We start from the raw sequence: 27655 nt of genomic DNA on the forward strand, positions 1-27655 counted from the left end.
GGACACTCACACGCACGCAGGGCGCAGCTACAGGCCGCGAGGCCCTTCGGCGGCTCCCGCCCCTCGAACTCCATTTCCCAGCGCGCGCTGCGGCCCGGTCCTGCCGGCGGGAGGCGGCTCCGCTCTCGGTCCGGAGGCGCGTGCGGGGAGCCGGGGCCATGAGCCGCCTGGGCTCGGTGCAGCGGAAGGTGCCCTGCCTGTTTGTGACGCAGGTGAAAGAGGAGCCCTCGGCCAAGCGGGAGCGCCAGGTACCGGGGCAGCGCCTGGGCCCGGCCGAGCGGGCAGGGGCAGGGGCCGCGGGTGCGGGGGGGACCTGCCGCCCATGAGGGGCGAGCTCAGGGGTCGCACTGGAGCTACTGGGGTGAGGGGAGAGGAAGCCGCTCGGGCGCGGTGGACACCGGGTGATGGCGGGACTGGCGTGTGCTGAGGAAGAGGGGGCGCGGTGGGTACCGAGGTGGTGGGGGAGGGGGTGTCGTGGGTACCCGGGTGATAGTGGGATTGGCTGGGGGGGGGCTCAGGGTGCTGGGGTGGAGGATGAGAAGGGGGCGTGGTGGGTACCCGGGTGATGGTGGGACTGGCGGGGCGGGGGTGGAGAAGCCTCAGGGTGCTGGGGTGGAGGGGATGCAGTGGGCTGGTTGGGGACAAGGGCATTTGAGACTTGCAGCCACATCCAGCTCTAGCAATGCCTGGTGCATCTTTGAGATTCTTGGTGGATCCATGCATCTTTTCATTGTGTAAGGCATCAATAGGAAACTGTCCACATACCAGGTTGAGGGTAAGGCAGGTGGAATAGTACTGATGAATAAAACCTTATCTGAATGATGATTTCTTTTTGAGAAGTAATTGGGGTGATTTGCTCTTCTTCATCCTCCTTCAGCCCACTTTTCTTCAGCATCTTTCTCAGGAGGTCTTTGCTTGAGGCTTTGGTTGGTTGATATACCCCAGTGACTTCAGGGGTGGCCTGCTGGCATCACTCTTCCTTAACTCTGATGGAAATGATTGTTCACATAACACTTCTGATGGGTTCTCTTAGTCTCCTGTTAAAAGGAGTTAGGAGTTTATAACCCAGCAAGCAAGTATTGTGAAGTCCCTGCTCTTGCATGATCCAGTCCTACCTCTGTTTCAAGGAGTTAGCTCCTGCAGACCCGAAAGATCGCGATGATATGGGTATTTGGTGTTTCACATTTTGTTTGTTTAAGTTCTTGGGGCTAATGTTATTTTAACTGTGGTTACGTTAGTGTGTATTCTTCCTTATGTTACTGTTTCTTACTGTTACAAGAAGCAGACAGAAGGTCAGGGTAAAGTAAGAACTTGTTATATGCATAACTATAAAAAATTAGTCAAGTATTATGTGGAAGAACAGAAGATTAAGTATATATGTACTGAAATGAAAGGAAAAAAAGTGTGAACTTGATTCTGTCCTGTCTTGCACCTTCTGTATTCATCTACACCAGTGCAATGTGGGTGTACTAATCTGATCAGGTAGCATTTTACACCCATGGTGCACAGGTGTAGATTGCTGTAGAAGGTGCAAAACAGGGAGAGAATCAGGCTTTTTCTTCTTATGTATTTCAATAACAGTAGTACTTAGAAGCTTCAACCTACATTGGGGCACCATCATGCTAGGTGCTTTACCACATAGTGAAAGAGACAGCCCCTATGCCAAAGAGCTTACAGTCTAAAGAAGAGTGGGGGAAAGAATATTATTCTACAGGAGAATATTTTAAAAGTAACCTTTACCAAAAATGATTTTTCTTCATCTAAACATATTTCTAGAAGTCTTACCAACACCATTTCTCAGAAAACAATATCAACTTCACAATGTCCACTGGGTGTCTGTTCAGACTCCTTGGAACACTCACCTCTTTATTCTTTCAGGAGGAAAGGTTTAGTTCAAGACTACAATCTTTATTGTGTTATTCAAAATGTGTCTGCTTTAACCAGCTTCCATCACTCTGGTATGTTTATTATCACCATCATTTTAGTACTAGTAGGGCTTCCATCTCTAAACTGAAGCTTATGAGCAGTTAGTCCCTCAAATGATGCATGGAACTTTTGTTGCCATGGTAATGTCTTGAAGGCATCTATTGAAATTCTGTAGCACCAGGCTGGAACTCTTCTACATTACACACATTACTTCAAAGCGGGGGGAGCAGATTGTTCCTAAAGATAAACCCAGAATAGAAAGGAGGAAAACAGGCTCATTAAATGATTCTTTATCTATGACAACAGGTGTGATAGTTTTATTCCTTTGCCTTGATGCATTTTCAGATTGTAATATATTGTGAAATAGTTGCATTCTTAGGCAATATTAGAAACTAGGAATAAAAAAAAATGATACTGGATTTGTGGATGTCAATTATAATATATTAGAGTCCGTATGGGAAGTTATGGAGTGAGGTTTACATAATTGTTGTCTTTTCAGCCATTTAAAGTTTTGGCAACAGAAACCATAAATAGAAAAGCGTTAGATGCAGATATATACAATGCAATTCCAACTGAGAAGGTGGATGGAACCTGCTGTTATGTAACAACGTATAAAGGTAATATGGAAGATTTGTATGCAGACTTCTCATGTTGATTAGTACCCATAAGTTGTGCATAATTTTCATTTTATTGATTTCACATTTTATTGCATTCCTTTATCTGGGAAATTCAGATTCTCACATTAAAAAAATATATGGCTTACTATAAAATTATGCAGTAACTGATAATGTAAGTATACTGTAATTTTATAGAAGATACACCTATCTATAAAATTGTGCTGGATTTTCATATATTTCATATATTTTTATACTGACACTAGAAAAGGTTCAGAAAAGGGCAACTAAAATGATTAGGGGTTTGGAGAGGGTCCCATATGAGGAAAGATTAAAGAGGCTAGGACTCTTCAGCTTGGAAAAGAGGAGACTAAGGGGGGATATGATAGAGGTATATAAAATCATGAGTGATGTGGAGAAGGTGGATAAGGAAAAGTTATTTACTTATTCCCATAATACAAGAACTAGGGGTCATCAAATGAAATTGATAGGCAGCAGGTTTAAAACAAATAAAAGGAAGTTCTTCTTCACGCAGTGCACAGTCAACTTGTGGAACTCCTTACCTGAGGAGGTTGTGAAGGCTAGGACTATAAGAGCGTTTGAAAGGGAACTGGATAAATTCATGGTGGTTAAGTCCATAAATGGCTATTAGCCAGGACGGCTAAGGAATGGTGCCCCTAGCCTCTGTTTGTCAGAGGATGGAGATGGATGGCAGGAGAGTGATCACTTGATCATTGCCTGTTAGGTTCACTCCCTCTGGGGCACCTGGCATTGGCCACTGTCGGTAGACAGGTGCTGGGCTAGATGGACCTTTGGTCTGACCTGGTACGGCCGTTCTTATAGCTTGTGAAACCAAAGTCCAGGTGAAAATGATCTTGTTTAAATGAACCTGGTTGCCAAAGAAAACTATTCTACCTGACTAGTCAGGTTGGCATTTTGTCATTAGAATTTTTTTTTCTCAGAAAGTCCGATAGACAGTAGTTTATTTGCAGAGGTGCAAGGAAAAAGCGTAGTTCAGTGAAGACCTGATGAACTCTTGAAAATTCCTCCTGTTCTCACTTCCTACTGAAAGTATATTTTTAATATGCATATATCTGTTTTGTGGGTTTTTAAAATATATTTTTCAAGCAGTTTGTGCATCATATTAAGTAAGCAAGGTACTGTTCACAGTGCTCTTAGGTTTTCTGATAAGTGAGCAAATTAACCTCAATTTAAACATATCCTCTTTTTATATGACTCTCTTTTTTTTGAAGGCAGGAGGGAATGGAATATTTACTGTTGGATATTTTACCTCTCATGTTAAACTGTCCATTTTAATGGCAGAAATCCTGTCTTGCATGCTGTTATCTAAATAACCTGTTGTTTTTGTAATTCTGAAACCTGTAGGGCAGCCGTATCTTTGGGCGAGGTTGGATAGAAAACCCAACAAACTATCTGAGAAAAGGTTTAAAAGATTCATGTATTCAATGGAAGACTCAAAAGGTCAGTGAGGTTTTTTCTTTTTTTTTCTCTCTTGGTAATTGAAGTATTTCTTTGAGATAAATACCTTTGGTTAAACAAAACCAGTATTACGTTGAAATATTAGTGATCCGGCTCAAAACTTCTATATTTCTTTTCAAATACTATGATGACTTTACTTATCTCTGTGTACTATCATTATAATTTTGGCTAAATAATCACTTGATCCTCACTCTGGGCTAGTATTAAATACTAAACTTTTTCTGAGTGCATATCTCCTTCATTTGCTTCATGGTATTTCTTTTGCTAGAATGGAAATTCATTGCTAGAACAGAAAATTTCTTATCAAGGATTTCCTTTCTGATAGCGCCGTCTCCCACAATTCTGGATATCTAGAATCATAGAAGATTAGGGTTGGAAGAGACCTCAGGAGATCATCTAGTCCAACCCCCTGCTCAGCAGGACCAGCACCAACTAAATCATCCCAGCCAGGGCTTTGTCAAGCCGGACCTTAAAAACCTCTAAGGATGGAGATTCCACCACTTCCCTAGGTAACCCATTCCAGTGCTTCACCACCCTCCTAGTGAAATAGTGTTTCCTAATATCCAACCTAGACCTTCCCCACTGCAACTTGAGACCATTCCTCCTTGTTCTGTCATCTGTCACCACTGAGAACAGCCCAGCTCCATCCTCTTTGGAACCACTCTTCAGGTAGTTGAAGGCTGCTGTCAAATCCCCCCTCACTCTTCTCTTCTGCAGACTAAATAACCCGAGTTCCCTCAGCTTCTCCTCGTAAGTCATGTGCCCCAGCCCCCTAACAATTTTTGTTGCCCTCCACTAGAGTGTCTCCAATTTGTGCACATCCTTTCTGTAGTATGGGGCCCAAAACTGGATGCAGTACTCCAGATGTGGCCTCACCAATGCCAAATAGAGGGGAATAATCACTTCCCTCGATCTGCTGGCAATGCTCCTACTAACACAGCCCAATATGCCATTAGCCTTCTTGGCAACAAGGGCACACAGTTGACTCATATCCAGTTTCTCATCCACTGTAATCCCCAGGTCCTTTTCTGCAGAATTGCTGCTTAGCCAGTCAGTCCCCAGCTTGTGGTGGTGCATGGGATTCTTCTGTCCTAAGTGCAGGACTCTGCACTTGTCCTTGTTGAACCTCATCATATTTCTTTTGGCCCAAACCTCCAATTTGTCTAGGTCACTCTGGACAAGACGGTTACTCACCGTAGTAACTGTTGTTCTTCGAGATGTGTTGCTCCTATCCATTCCAGTTAGGTGTGCGCGCCGCGCGTGCACGGCTCTTCGGAAGATTTTTACCCTAGCAACTCCGGCGGGCCGGCTGGGCGCCCCCTGGAGTGGCGCCGCTATAGCGCAGGATATATACCCCAGCCGGCCCGTCCGCTCCTCAGTTCCTTCTTGCCGGCTACTCCGACAGTGGGGAAGGAGGGCGGGTCTGGAATGGATAGGAGCAACACATCTCGAAGAACAACAGTTACTACGGTGAGTAACCGTCTTTTCTTCTTCGAGTGATTGCTCCTATGCATTCCAGTTAGGTGATTCCCAAGCCTTACGTAGGCGGTGGGGTCGGAGTTAGATGTTGTAGAATGCAACCGCTAAGCCAGAGGCTGCAACAGCTCTGGACTCCGGGACCAATGAGGCAAAGGTGTGGACCGAGGACCAGGTAGGTGTACAACACATCCCCCGAAAGGGAATGCGAGCCAGGAAGGCAGCTGAGAAGCGTGAGCCCTGGCGAAATGTGCAGCAAGGTGGCTCTAAGGCACATGGGCCGAAACAGAAGAGGTGCAGATGCACAACGTCATTGAAGATGAAATCCTCTAGGAGGAGACAGGTATGCCCTTCGTCCGGTATGCCGGTACGATGAAGGTTTTGGGGGGCGTTACGAGAGGGCTCAGTCCGCTAGATATAGATTGGGGACGCCCTGCAGATGTCGAAGGAGGGCAACCATTGCTCTCCTTGCAAAGAGAGTGGCTTCGGAAAGAAGACCGGAAGGAAGATATCCTGGTGGATATAAAAGGCCGACACCTCCTTGGGGAGGCAGGTCGGACGTGGTAATAACTGCCCTTGTCCTTGAGGAACACAGTATCCCTTGGGCCTATTGTGAGAGTCTGAAGCTCGGAGACTCGTCTGGCCGCAGGAAAGACTACAGGAAACTGCCTTGCAGGACAGTTATATCAATGAGCCTGTTGACATTGGCTCGAATAGGGCAGTCATAAAACTGGGTAGAACCAGATTGAAGAGCCAGGTTTATGGCGGGGCCCCACTTGGGGGGGGGGGGTGTATAAACGCTCCAAGCCCTGAGGAACCAGATGGAATGGAGCGGGATCTCGGCGGGAGAAACATTGCGCGTTTCGGAGCAGCATGAGAAACGCTTCCACTCGGCAGATACTTTAACCGAATGGACGATTTTCTACCACCCCGGAGAATCCCGTAGAACCGAGGCCGAACAACGTAACTCGGATCAGTTTAGCCACGCAGGAGTCCTGCTGTGAGGTGCAGGGATTACAAGATCGGGTGGTGAAGGTTGTCGTGATTCCGCGTCATGGGGTCTGTGCCAAGAGGGTTGCTACCGACAGGTGTAGCAACATGGTGTGCCAGTGCTGCCCAGGTTACACTGGAGCGAACCCGATCAGGGGCGCTCTGTCCCTGCGGAGTTTGAGCAGGACCTTGTGAACCAGCGGGGACAGTGGACAGCGTACGGCAGATGGCTGATCCATGGCCTCAGGAAAATCCTCCAAGACCGAGCCTGGGGAGAGGCCTTGGAATGAGGAGAATTTCTCTCTCTCCTTCCGTTCTCGCGAAAGCGAGGAGGGCTATGCGGGGGAAGACCCACTTCTGGAAAACGGAATAGATAAAGACGGGAGGAAACCACCACTTGTGAGACAGGAAGGATCTGCTGAGACGATCCGCCAGCTGAATCGCCTGGTACACAAGGCAGACTGCTCTCAGCTCTCGGACATCGATGTGCAAGGCCAGCTCTTGAGCCGACCGAAGGCCGTGAGTGCGAAACTACACCAGGTGCGCACCCAGCTGAGAGATGGGCTGTCTGTCATGAGGGACCCCGAGGGGTGAATGAAACAGCATCCCCGGATACACCGGGGAGGACGCCGACTCCCAGTCGAGGGAGCCTAGGCTGTTCGGGGGGAACGAGACGACCACGAGTATGCCATCTCTGCCCGGGTGGCACCCCCAGGTGAGCCACGATTGAAGTGAACAGAGGCAAAGCCTGGTATGTTTAGTTGCAAACGTGTAGACAGCCATGTGACTCAGGAAACCGAGGCAAGTGCGAGCCCAAGTTGGCGGGAAGGTCCGTAGACCTTGTACAATTGTTACCCTCGCCTGAAACCAAGGCTGAGGAAAGCAGGCTCTGGCGAGTCTGGAGTCCAGGACGGCCCCAATGAATTCCCTTCCCTGTGTGGGAATCAGAGTGGATTTTACTATTGATCATCAGGCCTAGACACAGGAATAGGTTCGTGTCGATGCCCACATGACTGGTACTTCGGGCCCGGGGGTTCTTCGAATGAGCCACTCGTCTAGACACGGAGAACGTGTATCCGACGGTGGCGAAGAAAGGCGGCGATTACAGCCATGCACCTTGAATACCCCTGGGCTGTATAGAGGCCAACCGGGAGGGCCGTATACTGGGAATAACGATGGTAGGCCCCAAACCGAGGGTACCTTCTGTGTGGAAGAGAAATGGCAACGTGAAAAACACGCGCCCTTCATATCGAGGGCGGCGTACCAGTCTCCGGGATCCCAGGATGGGATGACGGTCGCCCTGGGTACCATGCGGAACTCATCTGCATCGTGACTTGTTGAGTTCCTGCAGGCCTAGGATAGGTCTGAGACCTCCCTTCGCTTAGGGGAATAGGTTTCGCCCTAGGTACCTCCTGTATAGCTCCGATGAGGAGGAGCGTCCGCACCTCTTGCCAGAGGAATCGCTCGTGAGAGGCGTCCTTAGGAGGGGCGAGGATGGGTAGGCTTTTGCCCCATTGGTGGTCAGAAGGACCCTAATTCTGGCTCCTTTGGGGTGCGGATTGATGGCCACGACCGTGTAAGCCACGCCCGCTGGCCATGTCCTGACCTTGTCAAGGCGCAGGGTAAGAGCGGAGGTTGGGGACGGAAACGTCGGCGCTGAATTACCGGCGTGTGCATGCCGAGAGAGAGAGAGAGAGAGAGAGCAAAGTGACCCTGCTGCCCTTTAGGTTCTGCAGCCTAGGGCCAGTGTTTTCAGAGAACAGGCCTGTGCCATTGAAGGGCAAGTCCTGTATAGCGTGCCGCAGCTGCGAGGGAAGGCTCGATAACTGGAGTCCTGAAACGTGCCGCGTGGCAACACCCGAGGCCAGAGTCATGGCAGCGGAGTCAGCTGCGTCCAACGAGGCCTGGAGGGAAGCTCTCCCAGCTCCGTCCATTGCTGCAGGAGGGCATCGAACTCTTGACGGGAGTTCCGAAGAACCGACTCTGTAAATTTGCCCACCGCCACCCACAGTAGCAGATAAGCAGGGCTTGCTGGTTCGCTACACGAAGTTGCAGGGCCCCCTCCGGGTACATCTTACAGCCCAGTAAGACCACACGCCCAGCCTCTTTGGATTTAGGGGCTGGTCGCATTTCGATTAGAGGAGGGCCGGAGGGACATGTTCCTGCCCCCGCCTCCTCTGGGGAGGAGGAAAAAGAAAGGCCCGGGACAAGCGGGTCCTGTGTGGGCTCGAGCTCCTGGACGACCTCCTGATCCGGTGGGATCTGGGAGCCCGGTGCCGAACCGGGGGTTGCTCTGTACCGGTCGGACGGGGACGACTAATTGTCACCTCTGGCACCCAGAGCTCGGAGGGAACGGAGCGAGATGGGATCACCGGTACGCCTCTGGCGTGGTAGTACACCCACGGCGTCCAGAATGACCACTGATAGGTCTCCTGGAAGACTCTGGAGGGCACATCGGAAAACAGAGTGCTACGCCTATGAAGTGTCCGCACGGGACGACACTGATGCGTGGCTGGATGGCCCTGGAGGAGCTGAAAGCTCTTGGTAGAGTCTCCGTCTGTAACTGACGTCGCTCGATGCGGCACCGGGGATCGGTACCGGTAGACAGACCGGTACCGAGAACGGGACCTGCCACCGAAGCTGTGCCGGGCGGTCGACCGAGGGTGCGAGGCTCGATGATCAGGAGTGGCTACGAGCGTCCCGGTGCCTGAGGCTTGATCGGAGCTGAGTGTCCCGGACCGGCGAACGGGATGCTGACCGGTGCCGCGAGCACTACTGGTACCAACATGGAGAACGGTGCCGAGACCTAGATCGGTGACGGGACCGAGAACATCTGCGGGACCGCGACCCTGAACGGTGCCGCTGTGCGGTGCCGAGGTAGGGTGGTCTGATCAAGGCAGGCTTGCCAATCGACTATGTAACCCCCACCGGCGGTGCCAGGGGTTGAGGCAGCGTAGATGCTGTCGTTGCAATCAGCCCCCTCGCCGTGGACACTGTCTCCGGAGCGTGGAGGGAATAGTGAGCTCGACCATAGCTGGCACCCCGGATGCAGCTTCATAGTGAGCTCGACCACGGTCCGTACCGGGGAGTGTTCCAGCACCGGACTCGACGGCTTTTGCCTGGCCGGAGTTAATGGTGCGGGCATTGTCGGTGCCGCGGCAGACATCGGTGCCGGGCGGTCCCAATGAATATAGCGCTCGGCTGCGGAGCAGGCGGCTCGGACGCAGCTTCCGGGCGAGCTCGACCACGGTCCGTACTGGGGAGCTTTCCGGCACCTGACTCGACGGCTCTTGCCTGGCCGGATTTAACGGTGCAGATATTGTCGGTGCCGCGGCCGACATCGGTGCCGGGCGATCCGACGGAGCATAGCGCTCGGCTGCGGAGCAGGCGGCTCAGACGCAGCTTCATAGCGAGCTCGACCACGGTCCGTACCGGGGAGCTTTCCAGCACCGGACTCGACGGCTCTTGCCTGGCCGGAGTGAAAGGTGTGGATATTGTCGGTGCCACGGCCGACATCGGTGCCGGGCGATCCGACGGAGCATAGCGCTCGGCTGCGGAGCAGGCGGCTCGGACGCAGCTTCATAGCGAGCTCGACCACGGTCCATACCGGGGAGCTTTCCAGCACCGGACTCGACGGCTCTTGCCTGGCCGGAGTGAAAGGTGCGGATATTGTCGGTGCCACGGCCGACATCGGTGCCGGGCGATCCGACGGAGCATAGCGCTCGGCTGCGGAGCAGGCGGCTCGGACGCAGCTTCAGAGCGAGCTCGACCACGGTCCGTACCGGGGAGCTTTCCAGCACCGGACTCGACGGCTCTTGCCTGGCCGGAGTGAAAGGTGCGGATATTGTCGGTGCCGCGGCAGACATCGGTGCCGGGCGATCCGACGGAGCATAGCGCTCGGCTGCGGAGCAGGCGGCTCGGACGCAGCTTCCGGGTGAGCTCGACCACGGTGCGTACCGGGGAGCTTTCCAGCACCGGACTCGACGGCTCTTGCCTGGCTGGAGTAACTCTTCATCCTCCAGGAGAGAGGTCCATGCCGAGGGTACGTCGGAGTCAGCGACGGTGGTGCCAGGAGGCCTTGGCGGCACCGGCGGTCCGGTGCCGAGGGAGCGCGCCGGGAAAACTAACTAGCGCTCGGCGCCGAGAGCGGAGGAGCAAGAGCTGCCTCCCTCAGGAGCTGTTTAAAACGAAAGCCCCGCTCCCCTTTGTCCACTGATTAAAGGCCTCACAAATGCAGCACTTATCTGAGAGGTAAGATCCCTCGAGGCACTTAGGAGAAGATCTCTTGTCGGCAGCGGCTTGTGGCCAGCTGAGCATTAGAAAACCCTGTGGACCGGGCATCGGACCCGGCCCCGGGTGAGGGGAAGGGGATAAACCCCAACCCCTGTAAAATAAATACACTATACTATTCTACAAACAAACAGAGTTAACTACAACTATAAACAGAACGAGAGAAAACTACGAGTAGCTAGGGAAGTGGAGGTCAGCTGAGCTGTGCTCCACTGTTCCAACGGCCGTCACGGGCGGAAAGAAGGAACTGAGGAGCGGACGGGCCGGCTGGGGTATATATCCTGCGCTATAGCGGCGCCACTCCAGGGGGCGCCCAGCCGGCCCGCCGGAGTTGCTAGGGTAAAAATCTTCCGAAGAGCCGTGCACGCGCGGCGCGCACACCTAACTGGAATGCATAGGAGCAATCACTCGAAGAAGAACCTATCCCTACCCTCCAGCGTATCTACATCTCTCCCCAGCTTAGTGTCATCTGTGAACTTGCTGAGGGTACAATCCATCCCATCATCCAGATCATTAATAAAGATGTTGAACAAAACTGGCCCCAGGACTGACCCCTGGGGCATTCCGCTTGATACTGGCTGCCAACTAGACATCGAGCCGTTGATCACTACTGTTAAGCCTGACAATCTAGCCAGCTTTCTCTCCCCCTTATAGTCCATTCATCCAATCCATACTTTTTTAACTTGCTGGCAAGAATACAGTGGGAGACTGTATCTAAAGCTTTGCTAAAGTCAAGATAGATCATGTCCACTGCTTTCCCCGTATCCACAGAGCCAGTTATCTCATCATAGAAGGCAATCAGGTTGATCAGGCATGACTTGCTGTTGGTGAATCCATGTTGACTGTTCCTGATCACCACCTTCTCCTCCAAGTGCTTCACAATGGTTTCCTTGAGGACCTGCTCCATGATTTTTTCCTGGGCTGAGGTGAGGCTGTAGTTTCCCGGGTTCTCCTTCTTCCCTATTTTAAAGATGGGGCTGCTGTCCTCTTTTTGCAGCTCTCAGAGGCAGATCAGTGTTTTAGTGGTGCAGTCTGACCACAGTCCTTCTGCTCCTGCTTGCTGCCAAATGAGTTATTCCCAAGATGAAAAATTTGCATAACATCATTATTAAAAAACATTCCCGGGATAATGGAATAGCTATGTACATTAGACCAAGGAAGATGGTCATATGGTAAGGATTCCACTTAATATCTTACCTTTGACTCATGAACTATCCAGGGTGGAAATTTTGGGAGATGCGGCTAGCAGAAAATAAATTATTAGTAAGAAGTTTTCCATTCTGCAACCTAGCATCTCTCACAGTGCTGGACATCTGGAAAGTAGCAAGCAGTGAACAGATGTAGGGAGGTTATGAAACAAAAGTTGGGTAGGAATGAAGTACCCCACTTTTTGTGAGTCTGTATTTATTTCTGGGCAACTGCTTGCAGCATCTTCCTGCCAAAGGAGGCCTCTGCAGAAAATAGAAAGTCCGTGTTGTAATGCTTAATGAAGGGATTGGCTGTAGACCAAGTGGCTGCTTTGCAGATTTCCGCAGTGGATGCAGTTGCCTGTTCCACCCTTGAGTTTAAGGATCTCATGAAGTGTGCCTTGATCCCTTCTGGGACAGGAGCCGCTGATGATTTGTAAGCTTCCACAATACATAGTCTAATCCACCTAGCGATGGAGGATTTGGAGAGCTGTGAGTACTTGGCATTTTGGGTGGAAAGACACACATAGGGAGCCTGGTATTTTTGTGGATTCTTTATGTTTGAGAGAGATTTTCAAAGCTCTTTTGACATATAAGATGCTGTGCCTTTTTTAGTTGGATGCTATGGTTTTGGACAGAATGAAGGATGCACATCCTCTTGTGTAGGCCTGAGACCTGATCAGCCTCCCTCCCTCCCCTCCCCCAATATTAAACCAGACTTAGGTGAAACTCAGGGAGTTCACCACTAAAACTGAAAAAAAGAATGTTCTGTTGCTGATAAAGCACCCACACCTCAGGAATGACCCTAAAGAGAGTTATAACCACCAGCATTGTAAAGTAGAGACACCTAGGCACTGGGAAATTAGGGAGGATACAGAAAGAGATTCAACAAATGATAAGTTAAGCTCTAACCAGTGTTTTTATGCTGACCATCTGCATAAACGGAGGTCACAACTAAGTTACAATTTGGGCATGAAAGATAAAATGTAAAAAAACTTGGGCAGAAAGGAGGACACAGGTGCCAGCGTGTAATTGGTATTTTTTTTTGTTATTTAGGGATGTAGGATAATGTGATAGGTTTAGTACATTTGAAGGAGGTAGCTAGCTTTATCTACATAATATAAATGAAAAACAGTGCTCTTTGGGAGCCATTTCTAGACTGCAGTTGAACATCAAGCTGCTGGAACTCTGAATATGTATTCTGTGTGTGTTGCTAATAAATAGACATTTAGAGCACAGCTGTGTAAGGCTCTTTCTCTGGGAAAGATCGCACAGACCTGTAGAGCCCTGAGCCCCATGGAAAGGGCAGGTACTTAAATTGACCAGGCCTTTGGAGGGAGAGGGTTGGGGTGCCTAAATTGACAGGGTCATATCTTGAGCCCTCGGTAGGATATAGGCGGGGTACCCTGTATTGTGCGAGGAACAGTTGGGAAGTGTGGGAGGAAAAGCTTACCTTACAAAGAAAGGATTTTGGTGTCCTGAGCATCACCTTGTCTTCATGGAACATGCAGTAAGGCTCCTGTATAGATAAGGCTGCCAGCACAGACTCTCGCCTGGCAGACGTAATTACTATTAAGAAATAAGTCTTATGGATAAATAAAAGGTTAACTCTGAAGTCAGAGGCTTGTCAGGGCATACAGAACTAGCAGAAGGTCCCATTTTGGGAAGAATGGCCTGACCACTGGTCTGGCTAATCAGACTGCTTGAAGGACTCTAGCCACCTGTGGATTGTCTGCAGGGAGTCTGAGGATCCTGTGAATAGCATGCTACTAAGAGCAGATATCTGGCATGCAATGGTGCAGGGCTGAAGGCCTCTGTCTATGCTTTCCTGGAGAAAGTCCAGAATGATTGGAATTCCTGGATTTCTGAGATTTGCATTGTGCTCCTGGCACCATGTTGCTGAATCCTGACCAGACAGGGGAATACGCTTTAGTATTGAGACTCTGCTAGATGAAAGCAGTCAATGAGTATGGAGGACAGACAGAAGCACTAGAATGTCTTGTTCTTAATAATCAGGCTGTTAGTTGAAGCCATTTGAGGTTCTCAGTCTAGAGGCCCTGGGCTATTTGGGTCTTCAAGTGAGCTCCCCAGCCTTCTAGGCTGGAGTCAATTGTAAGGACTAAAGGATCTTGAAGGCAGATGGGCATATCATTGGGATTATTACCATGGGCTGACCACCACTGTAAGTTCCAGCAGCTTGATGTTGAACTGCAGTCCAGGAATGGCTCCCAAAGAGCATTGTTTTTCATTTATATTCTATAAGTAAAGCTAGCTACACCTCTACCCCAATATAACACGAATTCGGATATAATGCGGTAAAGCAGTGCTCCGGGGGAGGGGGCCTGCATGTTCTGGCGGATCAAAGCAAGTTCAATATAACGCGGTTTCACATATAACGCGGTAAGATTTTTTTGGCTCCCAAGGACAGCGTTATATCGGGGTAGAGGTGTACTTCCTTCAAATGTACTAAACCTATCACATTATCCCACATCCCTAAATAACAAAATTTTTACCAATTACATTACCTATGTGTCCTCCTTTCTGCCCAAGTTTTTTTACATTTTATCTTTCATGCCCAAATTGTAACTTAGTTGTGACCGCCTCCGTCTATGCAGACGGTCAGCAGGAAAATGCTGGTTAGAGCTTATCTTATCATTTGAATATATGTGTTGGAATCTGTACTTGATCTTTCATGTGTTCTGGGGAGTGGTCCCATACGTTTTGTATAAAGGCTGAAAACTTCTGATGCGTGATTGTGCCTATGGAGTGTTCCTCATACACAGCACAAGGAGTCCTAGCAATTTGAGGCATAGAGTTATGCCTGCAGCTCTGGAGTAAGAACATAAATTCCTGGGTGGAACCAAGTATCAGAGGGGTAGCCGTGTTAGTCTGGATCTGTAAAAGCAGCAAAGAATCCTGTGGCACCTTATAGACTAACAGACGTTTTGCAGCATGAGCTTTCGTGGGTGAATACCCACTTCTTCAGATGCAAGTGGTGGAAATTTCCAGGGGCAGGTTTATATATGCAAGCAAGAAGCAAGCTAGAGATAACGAGGTCAGTTCAATCAGGGAGGATGAGGCCCTGTTCTAGCAGTTGAGTGAAAACCAAGAGAGGAGAAACTGGTTCTGTAGTTGGCAAGCCATTCACAGTCTTTGTTTGATCCTGAGCTGATGGTGTCAAATTGGTGGAACCAGGTGTTTATGATGAAGCCATTCACCTGGAAGAGATCTTAAGAGGGTCTGAAACATAGCCCTGTGTGCTCCTGACTGCGCTGGAACTCTGAGGATGTTTTCCAGGAAGGGGTACAGATGAGTTCACTATGACCTGGCTGTGTCTAGTATCATCAACATCATCTTTGTAAAAACCCTGCGGCTTGATGACAAGCTGAACACGAGAGTTTGGTACTGATAGTCTTTCCTGTCATAGGCAACCCTCAGAAGTCTGCGGTGGCTCTGTCTGATGGGGATATGAAAATATGTATCTGCTAGATCTACTGAAGTAAAGAAGTCCCCCACGACAGCAATGACATTGGTGGGCAGGGTCTTCTTCTTAAACTTCATTTTCTTCATCCACTTGTTGAGCCTTTTGATGTCAAGAATGGCTCAAATACCACCTGTGCACTTCTGTACAGTGAAGAAGACAGAGTAAAGTCTGGAGAACCTTTATGCTGAGGGAACATAGTCTGTCATGCCCATAACCAGAAGATAAGATATTTCATTCTGGATTGGATTGTCTGGTCGTTAGAGCTGGGTCACTGGATGAAGAATGGATGGGGTGGAGCCCACAGCCTATGGGAGTATCCCTAGCTTATTATTTCTCTGATTCACTTGTCTGTAGTCGATGAAAACCATTCCTTTACGAAATGAGAAATCCTGTTCTCTTGCTTCAGCTCTGGGTGAAGGTCTATGAGATATTTGTCATAAAGTGGATTTCAGGAAGGCTGAGGTCACTCTGAACTGTTTCTTCCCTCCCCACCCCGCTCCCTAATTCCACTGTTTGGGGAATCTGTTGACTCTCTGTGAGGAAGAGGAGAGAAAGGTGCACTTCTTTCTGAATGCCAGTCTCTGTTCTTTTCTGTGGGCACTTAGTGGGAAGGGAGAGAATATTTGGATTTAGCCACATTGTCAGCAACCACCATATCCAGCTTTTCTCCAAAAAGGAGGAGCCTGTAAACTTGGCTGAGCATAGGACATGCTTAGAGTGAGTATCCACCTTCCAGGGTTGTAGCCATAGGTGGCGCCTGGCTACTGAGCTGGAAGCCACCTCTTAGGCTTGAGGCTTCAAAGTCCACTTTAAGAGTGGCCTTCATCTTTCTATCCGTGGGTTCCTTAGGCTTGAACTCCACTTCTGAGGAAATAATCATATCCTTGGTGAGGGACGCTACATTGGCATCAACTTTTGGTTTATCAGTAATAGAGCCATTGGGTTCTTGAATGTTGTAGAGTCTGAGGTCGCCGTTGTTAATATGCTTGCCTTTATCAGGCTTGTTCCATCCATCCCTAATCACTTCCTCAGAGGGAGAAGCGAAGGGATATTGCAGCCACATGTGAGGATTTTGAGGGGAGAAATTTACTCTGAAGCTTACTTACAGGAGGCTGCTTAGGTTTCAGAGTCAGAAAGCTCATCTTCCTCAATGGGGGAGGAAGAGGAATCCGAGGACTCATAACTTCTGGATTTTTTAATGTGCTTTTTCTTTCCCTGTTTTGCCTTTTAGATTTTTTTTTAACCTTTTGAATATGCTTTGGGAGTGCAGAAACTCTGCTGTGGCTTTGGTGAGATCTTTTGTGGCTTGCCTTCCTTAAGACCTGAAGACCCTCTCGAAAGCTCTGTCTCAGAATCCTTCCCACTCAGTCCCATTGTCCCTGGGAGGGGGAAACTCATTGTCAGAGGGTATGTGTACACTGCAATTAGACATCCGTGGCTGGCCCGTGCCACCTGACTCAAGCTCAGGGGCTCGAGCTAAGGGGCTAATAGCCATGTAGACGTTCGAGCTTGGAGGAACAAGCAGGGGGACACTGCAGTGGCGGTTCAGGGAGGTTGAATCCCCAAAGGGTTAACTGACTCAGGGAGGGGGACGAATTCTGAGAAGGGAGAACACTGCTCCCAACTGGCCAAAAATTGAGCAAAGAAGTTAAATTAGAGATAGGGCAGGAGCAAAAGAACCTGCCACTATTTGCTGCTGCAGTGGCAGAGAATCTGGCAGCAAACAGGAACAGAGGTGTTCTGGCCAGACTGTTTAGTGCTAAAAGGCTGTTCTGCCTCTATGAGCTGCAGAGAGGAGAGCAGCCCCAGAAGTCCAGGATTGTGGGAATGGAAATTCTTTGTCTAAATATCTAAGTGGACTAAATTACTTAAACAAAAAACAACAAAAGATTAGACCTCGTGCTGGTGCTCTTCCTATGTCAGATTATTTGAATGTTTATTTTGAAAGATTATCACACAGTAGAATTAGCTAACGTTTTGTCACAAAATAATTACCTTTCTTTTGTTAAGAATTTATTTGGAATATTGAAGAAGACTTCAGACCTGTCCCAGAATGCTGGATTCCAGCAAAGGAAATCCAGCAATCCAGTGGAAACCTTTTGCCTGATGAAAATGGACACATTCCAGGTATATACCATACAGTCTGGTTTAAATGAAAAGGGGACTTTTCTCTACTTCTAAAGTGGATTAGAATTAGGCCAAGAGTTAAAATACCAACAGAACAGGACTCAAAGTGGCACCAGACCCTGCCAGAAAAATAGATGCAAAACCTGAAGACACATCTCCACTGCTACAATGATCAATATCTCCCAAACCACACCTTTCAAGGTTTATTGATCCTATACATGCCTACCCCAAGCTATGGTGTACCTCATCCGGAGCACTAACTGCCCGAATAACAACTGTGTGGGTGAAACCATAGGCGCCGACTCCTTGGATGCTCCAGAGCTGGCAGCCAAGTTCTCCCCGTGAGCGCGCCATGTCCCTGCTCTTCTTGCTCTTTGGCAGCGCTTAGGAATTTCCGGGAGGGAGGGTGAAGGAGCAGGGACGTGGCACGCTCAGGGGAGGAGACAGAGAAGAGGCAGGGCAAGGACAGGGACTTGGGGGAAGAGGGTGGGAAGGGGGCAGGGCTGGGGTGGGAAAAGGCGAGGTGGGGCAGAGACTTTGGGGAAGGGGTGGAATGGGGGTGGGTCGAGGGCGGTGCAGAGACAGGGCAGGGGCGGGTGGGGGGTTAAGCACCCACCGGGCAGAGAGGAAGTCGGTGCCTATGGGTGAAGCCAATCACTACCCTCTCTAATGAATTCACACCTGTGGATGAACACTTTTTTCACAAAGTGATCACTCTATAGCTGACCTTATCAGTCCCTCATCCTCAAAGGAAGCCTGCACAACACTTTCAAAAGACAAGCCTGGGAGCTTGACATTACTCTGCTAGACCTTAAAAATGTGGACTGAACAGAGACACTGGATTTATGGCTTATTACAACACTAACCCCCTCTCTTTATCCTATGACTGCAGAGGTATTAACGGGCCACTCTGCCTTGAATGATCCCTTACAATATGTGCAAACTACTTATGCTAAACAATCTGTTCCACCCTGAATTTTGCTATGACTCTGGGAGTACCTTTCCCAGACTTGAAAAAAGCTCTGTGTGGCTCAAAAGCTTGTCTCTCTCACCAAAAGAAGTTGGTCCAATAAAAGATACTACCTCTCCGACCTTGCCTCTCTAATATCCTGGGACCGATATCGCTACAACTACACTGCATAGCACCATATTCAGAAAGTCCCTTCCTAACGTGTCGTTTACTCACTATTCAGTCATGCTTTGTTCTGCTGTAGCAGACATTTTTTTTCCTGTGGCATTTGACCACGCTGATTTGCAAAGCTTTGAGCCAAAAGACACAGTTGTCCCTATTAAATTCCTTTGACACATTTCTTTGAGGTACTATGTAACTTTGTCCTTGGGATAAGTTTATTTTCCTTGTAAAAATATAATTAGATATGTAGTTCTTCATATTAGTAGAATGCTATAGTTTACAGCTACTTTCTAATGTATGTACAGTTTTTAATGTGCCTTGACAAGAAGTAAAATGGAATGTTTTCTCGTAGGTTGGGTGCCAGTGGAGAAAAATAGCAAACAATATTGCTGGCATTCATCTGTTGTTAATTATGAGGCTGAAATAGCCCTTATATTGAAGTGCCATGCTGATGATCCTGGACTTTTGGAAATCAGTTCCGTGCCATTATCGGACCTTTTGGAACAAACACTGGAGCTTATTGGAACTAATATTAATGCAAATCCATATGGCAAGTATAGCATATGTTGTTTTAATACTCATTAATACCTTAAATATTTTAATGTGTTTTAATTGAGAGTGAATGGTATGGTGTCTCTTAGTTACAAAATAAGAGATTGGAATGACTTCACTAAGCTCCATGAATTAGAAGCAACTTGTACGTTGCCAAAATGGCTTATTAACATATTATAACCCAGTGGTTCTCAAACTTTTGTATTGGTGACCCCTTTCATACAGCAAGCTTTTGAGTGCGACCCCCCCACCCCCCTTATAAATTAAAAACACTTACAAAAATATTTAACACTATTATAAATGCTGGAAGTGGAGCAGTGTTTGGGGTGGAGGCTGACAGCTTGCGACTCCCCCCACCTGTAATAACCTTGTGACCCCCTGTTTGAGACCCCCCTTATAACGCTTTAAAAAGGAAAATGAGGGTAGTTACAGCAGTGCCCAAAGGGTGGAGTACAGAGAGATTATTAGATATCAGTGATTGGCAGTTTCGCACAATGCACAGTCTCTTTAACTATCTCTTTCTCCCCTCCGCACCTGTTGCATGTAATTCCAAAGGGTTGCCACTAAGATACATTTCTTCTCCTTCATGCAAGACTACAACTCTGTCTTCACCGCAAACAATAGCTGCGTTTTTACAAGGTAGCTAAGTTGATATAGTACTGTAGTAGCTAGTCAAGCTAATCCTGTGCCTTCCACATGGGTTGACCTTAATTAGTTACATTCAGGTAAAAACTACCCAGGCTATATGGTCACTAGGATTTTACATGAAGATAGCTATCATAATGCAAAACCACACTTTTTTCTTTTAGTGAAGACATAACATTGAACTAGCAGGGCAATGTTTGCTCTACTTTCCAAAGCCAGTCAGTGATGTGCTGCTAACTTTTAATAAGAGGCCTCCACAAAAAAATTTCCTTTTGGGTTTAGGTGAACTCTGCTGCAGTGAAGTTGGATGAATGACTGGGGCATATACATTTGTTTTCCATTTAAACAGACATCTTTTCTCAAAACCAAAGAAGGGTGCAACACCATTTGGGAAACAAACATTAAATCACACTTCATTGGAAATATTTGGGTTTTTTTTTAAATAAAAATTGATAGAACAAAATGATCAGCTCTCTCTTTTATAACGCAGTTTAAAAATGAGCAGGTTAAATAGGCTTTTGAGTGTTCCACGTGCTTACTTGTAACAGTTCATTCCCAACATAACAGCTGTTGTCCTAGCATGGCAGGAAGAGTATGCTATAGTTCTACTATACCATCCCTATTTCACTTCAATAATGACGCATGAAGTTTGTGTTATTCCTGGGGGAATTGAGCATCAAAGAATTAAACATTCTGTGCACAATATTTTGAAGTTCTGCAAAATTCTGCATATTTTATTTGTCAAAATAACAATATAATCCTGCTAGTTTCAATTATTTTGGTAATTTATTTCAAAATACCTGCCAGCAATTATGTCTGTAACAATACAGAGAACAAAAAAGATTCAGCAAATGTTTTTTGACAGATTCCTGGCTAAGCATATTAACAGAACTTTGAATAATAATTCATTTAAACTACAATACAGAAACATATTTCTCATACTCCTCAGAAGCAGTGGAAAGGCTTTGGGGAGTCAGGGGTAGCGGAGCAGCTGAGGGAGAGAGGAGGAGTCTGAAAGTAAACCTGGAGGGTTGTTGGGTGTGGGTAGGAGAAGTATGGAACAGAGTTTAGGGTTTTTTGGGTTTTTTTGGGTGGTGGGGGAGGGGATGTGATGTTGGGGAGCCTCCCCAATGCAGACCCTGGCTGACCCCTCGCCTCTCCCATTCACTCAGGCACATCTGCCCCTCTCCCAGTGTTTCCCTGCACCCCAACTCCCCATTCAGCCAGGCATATCTGCACATGTTCCCATGTGGCCCTGTAGCCCTCACTCTTATTGAGCCCCTGGCTCAATGCTGTCACCTCTCTAGTTCCTGTGACACCCACTCCAGCAGCCCTGTGTGCCCTACTTTATCCATCCCCCCCATATTCTGTGCCTTCTCACCTGGCCCCAGAGCCAGGATGCTGTGAGGAAGGCAACTTCTGACCCTTCCCTACTCCAGCTTGTGAGCTAGCTGCCCTCTCTTCTGGTGCCACAGCAACCCCTGGTGGATGAAAAATGTAATTGAAGCACATCTCTCACAAAATGTATATTCTGTCACGGGGACAGGAGGAGTGGGAGGATCTGTGGGGGACATAAATTCTGCATGTGCGCAGTGGTGAAGAATTCTCCCAGGAGTATTGTGTCAAGTAGTCTTAACTTGTGGCTCTTCGGAGCATATTGAAGCAGAAATCTCTTCACTTGCAAGAGAGACTTAGTATGTTCTAATCAAATTTAGACTATTTTCATTTGGTAACTGTAGAGCTTAAATATATAAAGCTTGCTGTTTACCTATCTCACCACAATAGTATGTTACGGGTAAATCAGTTTAAAAAAACAGTTTAAGAACTCAGTTTTTTCTGAGACTGAGAATTTTTTCTGTGGTAAGCATGTCAAGGTGTAGTTCCTTCGGATTCTAATAAGATGGTTGTAGTAGTGTTGTTATGGGACCCATTTGGAATCAGTCAAAAATCAAAGATATCTATCTACACACAAGTTTTCTTTAAAAACAAAAAAATACTAGTTTTTTAGATGCACCTTGCCATACAAACGGCAGAGGTGATTATTTAATTTCCTAGAAGCTGTATCTTTCAAACTGAGAATACAGCCTATATACACTACTGTACTTCTGTTGGCTTACATTTTTAATGTCATAATATTGCATGGGGCAAGAAGTTACAGTGGAATCAGAAAATTATGAAGACTTATGTCTCCCTAATATGAAAATAAAAATTAATATCCCACTTTATCCTGAACAGGAAATCTACTTCTGTTGCTGAAAAGAAGGGGTGAAATCCTATCTCTGTAGAAATCAATGGAAAAATTTCCATTTATTTCAGCTCAGCCTGGATTTCACCCAATGTATCTTAGGCCAACCCTCTGTATCTGACAGAAATATTCTGTGACTGCACTCTTAATGTGGCTGTAATAAAAATAAGGGAAATTTTGGCTTCAGTGACTGTACATGATTTAACAGGTTAATTATTTTTTTTATATATATGTAGGATTAGGAAGTAAGAAGCACCCTGTCCATCTTCTTGTACCACATGGAGCATTTGAAATAAAGAAACCACCTATGCTGAAGCACAGTGATATATTGTCTTGGTTTGAAAGCTGCAGAGAGGGTAAAATTGAAGGAATTGTATGGCATTGTAATGATGGACATTTAATCAAGGTAATTATTTTAGAATGTCATGAGTGAATCTGCACTCCCAAAAACTTTTTAAAAAAAAAACCCTGCATCCGAAGAAGTAGGTATTCACCCACGAAAGCTCATGCTGCAAAACGTCTGTTAGTCTATAAGGTGCCACAAGATTCTTTGCTGCTTTTACAGAACCAGACTAACATGGCTACCCCTCTGATACTTAAAAAAAACCCTGAAACACTTCAAGGACAAAACAACTAGTGTAAAAGGCATTGGATTAAAACACCATATGCACTGTTACTTCTAGTTGGGTGAGAATCAGTTTAGCTACTTTGTGAGATCATGTTTCAAATTAGCACTTGACAGCTTTGATCAGCTCCTCACAAGCCCAGTGTGATAATTTTCAACATAAACTGTCAGTTAGGCACTAGTCACCTATCTTTGCTCCCAGTACAAGCTTCAGTGGGAAGCCAACTGGAGTATCTTACCCAGTTTCTTTCTGGGGGCAGGAGGGCTCCAGTTCTCTACATATCACTTCTCACTTGTTGTAGCCGGAACACCTGGCTCTCTTGCCCAGCAGCTCTACCTTTTTGTAACTGCTGTGTTGTAGCTTTTCAAACTACATTGGACTCCTTGCAATACTTAACGGTATTTATTAACTGTTATAAAAACAAATTAACTTCAAAAACTGATATAGTCATTTATGCTGATGTAGGTAAATCCACCTGCCATTATCCTATACATTGCTTTCCATTGTGCTTTCAATAAACATTCCACTCCCCTTCAAGGTCTCTAAGGTGGATGCCAAGAAGAGCACACAAATGTCCTAGCATAATGGGTCCAAATATTCAGCAAGTAACAATGTATAAAACTCCTGCCTCCACCCTAAATAAATTATGCCAGTAGTTTGAACAATTAATCGAAAACAGACAAAATAATGGATGACCCCTGTATTGTCTTGTCCTGTGGAGGTAGCACCCAACAATTAAGGCTTGCTTTTTTTTATTTCAAGGGCTTGTTTGTGCTAAAAAAAAAAAAACTATCATCTTTCTGTAACTGTTCTTTGAGATGTGTTGCGCATCCTGAGCACAGTTGCTGGAATTTTTTCCCCTAGTGCAAGGGTGGGGAACCTACGGGCTAGATCCAGGCCGTTGCTTAATTTCATCCGGCCTGTGGCAGGTCTTGGTGCCCTCCCCTCCTCCCCCTTGCGGGGCTGAAGCCAGGAGTGTTGGCTCACCCCACTGCAGGGGGAAGCTCTGAGCCTCCACGCTTACCTGGGCGGGTGAGTTGAATGTTTTATATTTCTCTCTAACCCCCCCCCCCCCAATTAATTTGTTTTTTTACTTGTGTGGGGCCTGCAGTTGATTTTTTTTCTGTGGGTCAGTGGCTTGGAGTGCTCACATATGTATATTGGTATGTACAAGCACTCAAAGAAGCACAGATCCTTAAAACAAGGGATCCCTTTATAATAATCAAAATAAGCTGGCATTGTTTCTGCAAGATTGTTCTTCAAACTGTGGTGGACTACTTAGTGATGCAGTCTGCCACTTTTCACATTCACCTGCTAAATCACAGCTAAAAATAGGGTGACCAGATGAGAGGAAGAAAATATTGGGACACGGGGGGGCGGGGGGGCGGTCTGCTGGTGGAGCAAAAAAAAAAAAAAATTGGGACAAATTGCATCCTGACCAAACATAGATATGCAGGACAAACGCCTAACTATCGGGACATCTGGTCACCCTAGCTAAAAAAAATACAACACTGTGCTAGTTTTCATCACAGCAGTTGTGATTGTTGCTACCTACTTTTTTTGAGATCCCCATCCCCCTGCTTTTCTTCACTCTTAATGTCTGAATTCCTGCTGCTATCTAAAACAAGTTGTTATACTTCAGCTGTAGAAAAGTTTAGTAGTTTGAAGTGGTATATGGCAAACTTCCAGAAGCAATTTGCCATATAAGTTTCACACACTGTGTACAAGAGCTATGAGCTTTGTAAATGATATGTCAAAACCGTGACATCAGTGACCACAACAGCTAGCTGTTGAGTTACCAGTGACGGATATTTGTAATAAGTGATAAATGTATGAGGATGTTTACACTGATCTCCTGTTTCTCTCTTCTTAGCTCCATCGACATCATCTTGGTATGTGCTGGCCAATTCCAGAGACATATCTGAATTCTCAACCAGTTGTCATTGCTGTTAATAGGACCAAATATGACTGTGACTTTGAACCAAAGTGTTTGTTTAACCATTTTTCAAAGCTGGATGGGCAGAGGTTCAGTAGACTAAAAGATATAAAGTTTAATGTTTAAAGAGAAAAAAGAATCTTGTCAGAGATGGTTGCCATATGTATTATTGTACCTTCTTCTCCTGCTTTGCCTACACTATAAGTGGATATTTTTGCAAATAATTGTGGCATAGGTAGCTCCATAGCTACAATGCAAATGATTGGCATAAATATGGTCAATAATATGAAGCAAAAGAGCAGTAAAGGCAAATCCAAAATGGATCTCCCTCTCTTAGATTTCAGTACGTTTGTTGTTTGGTTTTGAAAGAGCCTTAATTTTTTAAACTGTTAGGGCTAAGAGGAGGACAGTGTTTAATGTTAGCTGCTTTCAGGGGCTTGTATAGTGAAGCAGAAAGTGATGGTTTTAAAACAAAAACAGAAGTCAGCTAACTTTTAGTTTCTGAATTTTTACAGCCTGCAGTTTACTCTGAAGTCAAACTGCAACTCACAGGACATTCTTATGTTTAGGCCCCAGACCTAGGGCCCAATGCTTTCTATAATATCTGTGAATAACACAGATTTAAATCGGTAAGTGAGACCATAATCAGGCCCTACATTTAAAAAAAAAAAGTTTACAATTGTAATTTTTTTATTTGGATTTAAACATTCCACAATATTTGTAATCCCCCTCATGCTGCAGTAGTGTACTAAGGCTTGAAAACCAAGTAGTGACATTGTTTACATTATCCGATCTCTTGGGACAAATTGTTTGGGTTTTTTTTGTTAATAAGCTGGCATAAATAGTGAAAAGTAAACTAGTTTTAATTATTTTGAAAATGCTTTGTAGAAACAGACAAATAAAAGGAATGTGATAGTCCATAAGCGTTTAGAAAATAACTATCAAGTGGAGCGTGTAATGTTTCAAAAAAACTTAGAAAAATAGACAATTCAAATTGTGTATTCTCAATTTCGTTCTATTTACATCTGTGCTCTGCACGTACCATACATCCACCAACACTAAATCTATAAAAATAACAGTTTTCAAATAAATTAGCTTTACATCTAAGCACAAAAAATATATATATATTCATTGCCTTGAAGTATTACAACTCTTTCTGTTGTGCAGTAGTGTCAGACAGCAGGTTTGGTTTGTAGTCAAGGGCTTCCTCACCCCAGGATTGCTGAAATCCTTTGATCTCTCCTGCTGTTTCCTGCTGTCATTTCTGAACTAAAGCATAAAATATGCAAAACAAGTGGGGAGGAAATAAGACAAGTTTTCACATTGATTGCTAGATCTATAGCATCTGAAGCACTAACAACAAGATTTTAGTAACTTTTTGGAAAAGTCTGCTTCTCTCTTTCTCTGGTGTCAAATTATTGTAACTTCAATGGAGCTGGTCCTAATTCACAACGGTGAGAAATTAGAATCAAGCTTGCATACAAGTGGTAATACATATAACCGCCAAGTGACCCAATTTGTGTGTTACTACTTAAAATACTTAACATGGATTTAATCAATAGACACATTGGCTGGAATATCCACATGAACACCAAACTGTTCAGAAAGTTGCTTTAATTTCTCCTCCAAGATAATATTTTTTTTTACTTCTTCATTATAGTTGTATTTCAGATCCTCAATTTCTTCAAAAAAGGAAGGGTCAAAGTTATCCAGTTCTCTTTTCAGCTGTTTGATTTCTTCCTAATAAAAGAATTGAATAGTACCAACTTACTACAATTTAGAATTCTACATTCTGTTTTTGTGCCAATGTGTATATAAAAGGACTAAATGACAACATTAATTGTGTTATTGCCTTTTCCTTTATGGGATAGATTTTTAAAAACTAGCTTTGCTTTGTGCACTCTGAATGTAAAGGTACAGGTTATCATTTAAGTACCTTAGTACTTAATTGCACCTGCAGGACAGGTGCTTTGATATATGAAAAAGGAAGCTGAGTTAAAAGTTTGGTACCTACCCTATGTCAAAACAGAAATGTTTACAGTGAGACTGGAGTGCTTTGTTAAATTAATCACACAGTCAGTACAGCATAATTATTACATAATGTGAGAAGAGAAAAGAGCTCTTGGGGGGGAAAACAGTGCTGTGCTTCTAAATAATGTATTCTGACCCTAGCTTTAGGGCCTGAGTCTCAAGGTCCCAGTACATTCTATTCTAGATCTCCCCTTAATAGTTGAAAGAGAGCAGAACTTCCCTTCCTCCCTTTTTATTTGATCCTCTTGATAGCCCCATCAAAGTTGTGAACCAAACATGCAGATGTCAGAAGATTTTGGTTGCAGTTTGAGTCATTTTGTAAAAGAGGGAGGGGCCAAGGAGTGGCAGTTATTGGCCACTGAAACATGGTGGGGGAAGGGACACGACAACAAGCTGGCAGAGTGGTTCAGTATTTTTAACAATGCCAATTTCCATCATGCACTACATACATGAATCCATAGAGTAGGGATGTACTATAAACTTGTTTTTAGAGCATTTGTACTTTAAAAGTCATAAGTCTGGCCATTATATAAGACCAACTAATGGGTGGATGCAATCTTCTCTCTTAGCTGTCCGTTAGTTCATAAGATAAGTGAACAATATCACAGTGGTGGTATCCATACAATACTCACTGTAAGTTGCTTTTTCTCCAGATCTGAGGCTTGCAGCTGTGTCTGGAGATCTACTACATCTACCATTAACTTGTCAATTCTGCCTTTCTCTAAAAAATAATCATGTTATGAAAAGGACAAGTTAGATTACTAAATTCAAGATACTGCAAGACAATTAAAATGCTTAACTTATTCATAACTATTACATTTTATAAGCAATACATAGTGCAGAACATTAAACCCCGTTACCCAATATTGCAATGTGGCAAAAAGTCATCCCCAA

At 45.8% G+C, this 27655-nt stretch overlaps 3 protein-coding genes across 4 annotated transcripts in view; 1 reads left to right on the forward strand and 2 right to left on the reverse strand.

The window, feature by feature from the left end:
* C1H12orf50 (chromosome 1 C12orf50 homolog) overlaps positions 1–2015 on the reverse strand; it is a 38821-nt gene extending 36806 nt beyond the window's left edge. The window contains exon 1 of one of the 2 annotated variants that reach the window (XM_044980198.1): positions 1863–2015. The gene's annotated coding sequence lies outside the window, so the exon portion shown is untranslated. Of the gene's footprint in view, positions 1–10; positions 123–1862 lie in introns of those variants that run through there. The other variant, XM_044980209.1, reaches the window with a different exon arrangement.
* On the forward strand, positions 1–26573 carry C1H12orf29 (chromosome 1 C12orf29 homolog). Its single transcript, XM_044980220.1, has 7 exons — positions 1–248; positions 2426–2543; positions 3927–4022; positions 17478–17594; positions 19079–19276; positions 22405–22574; positions 24668–26573. Exons 1-7 carry the CDS (start codon positions 159–161, stop codon positions 24854–24856), a joined length of 978 nt encoding a protein of 325 aa, XP_044836155.1. The 5' UTR covers positions 1–158; the 3' UTR covers positions 24857–26573.
* Positions 26266–27655, reverse strand: part of CEP290 (centrosomal protein 290) — a 101255-nt gene continuing 99865 nt past the window's right edge. Inside the window, exons 55-56 of the mRNA XM_044980233.1 lie at positions 27394–27482; positions 26266–26470 (exon numbers count right to left, since the gene is read on the reverse strand). Of these exons, the coding sequence (XP_044836168.1) occupies positions 26282–26470; positions 27394–27482 (278 nt within the window). The 3' untranslated portion in view covers positions 26266–26281. The remainder of the gene's footprint in view (positions 26471–27393; positions 27483–27655) is intronic.

The sequence above is a fragment of the Mauremys mutica genome, chromosome 1 (assembly GCF_020497125.1).
Source record: "Mauremys mutica isolate MM-2020 ecotype Southern chromosome 1, ASM2049712v1, whole genome shotgun sequence".
Taxonomy (NCBI): domain Eukaryota; kingdom Metazoa; phylum Chordata; order Testudines; family Geoemydidae; genus Mauremys; species Mauremys mutica.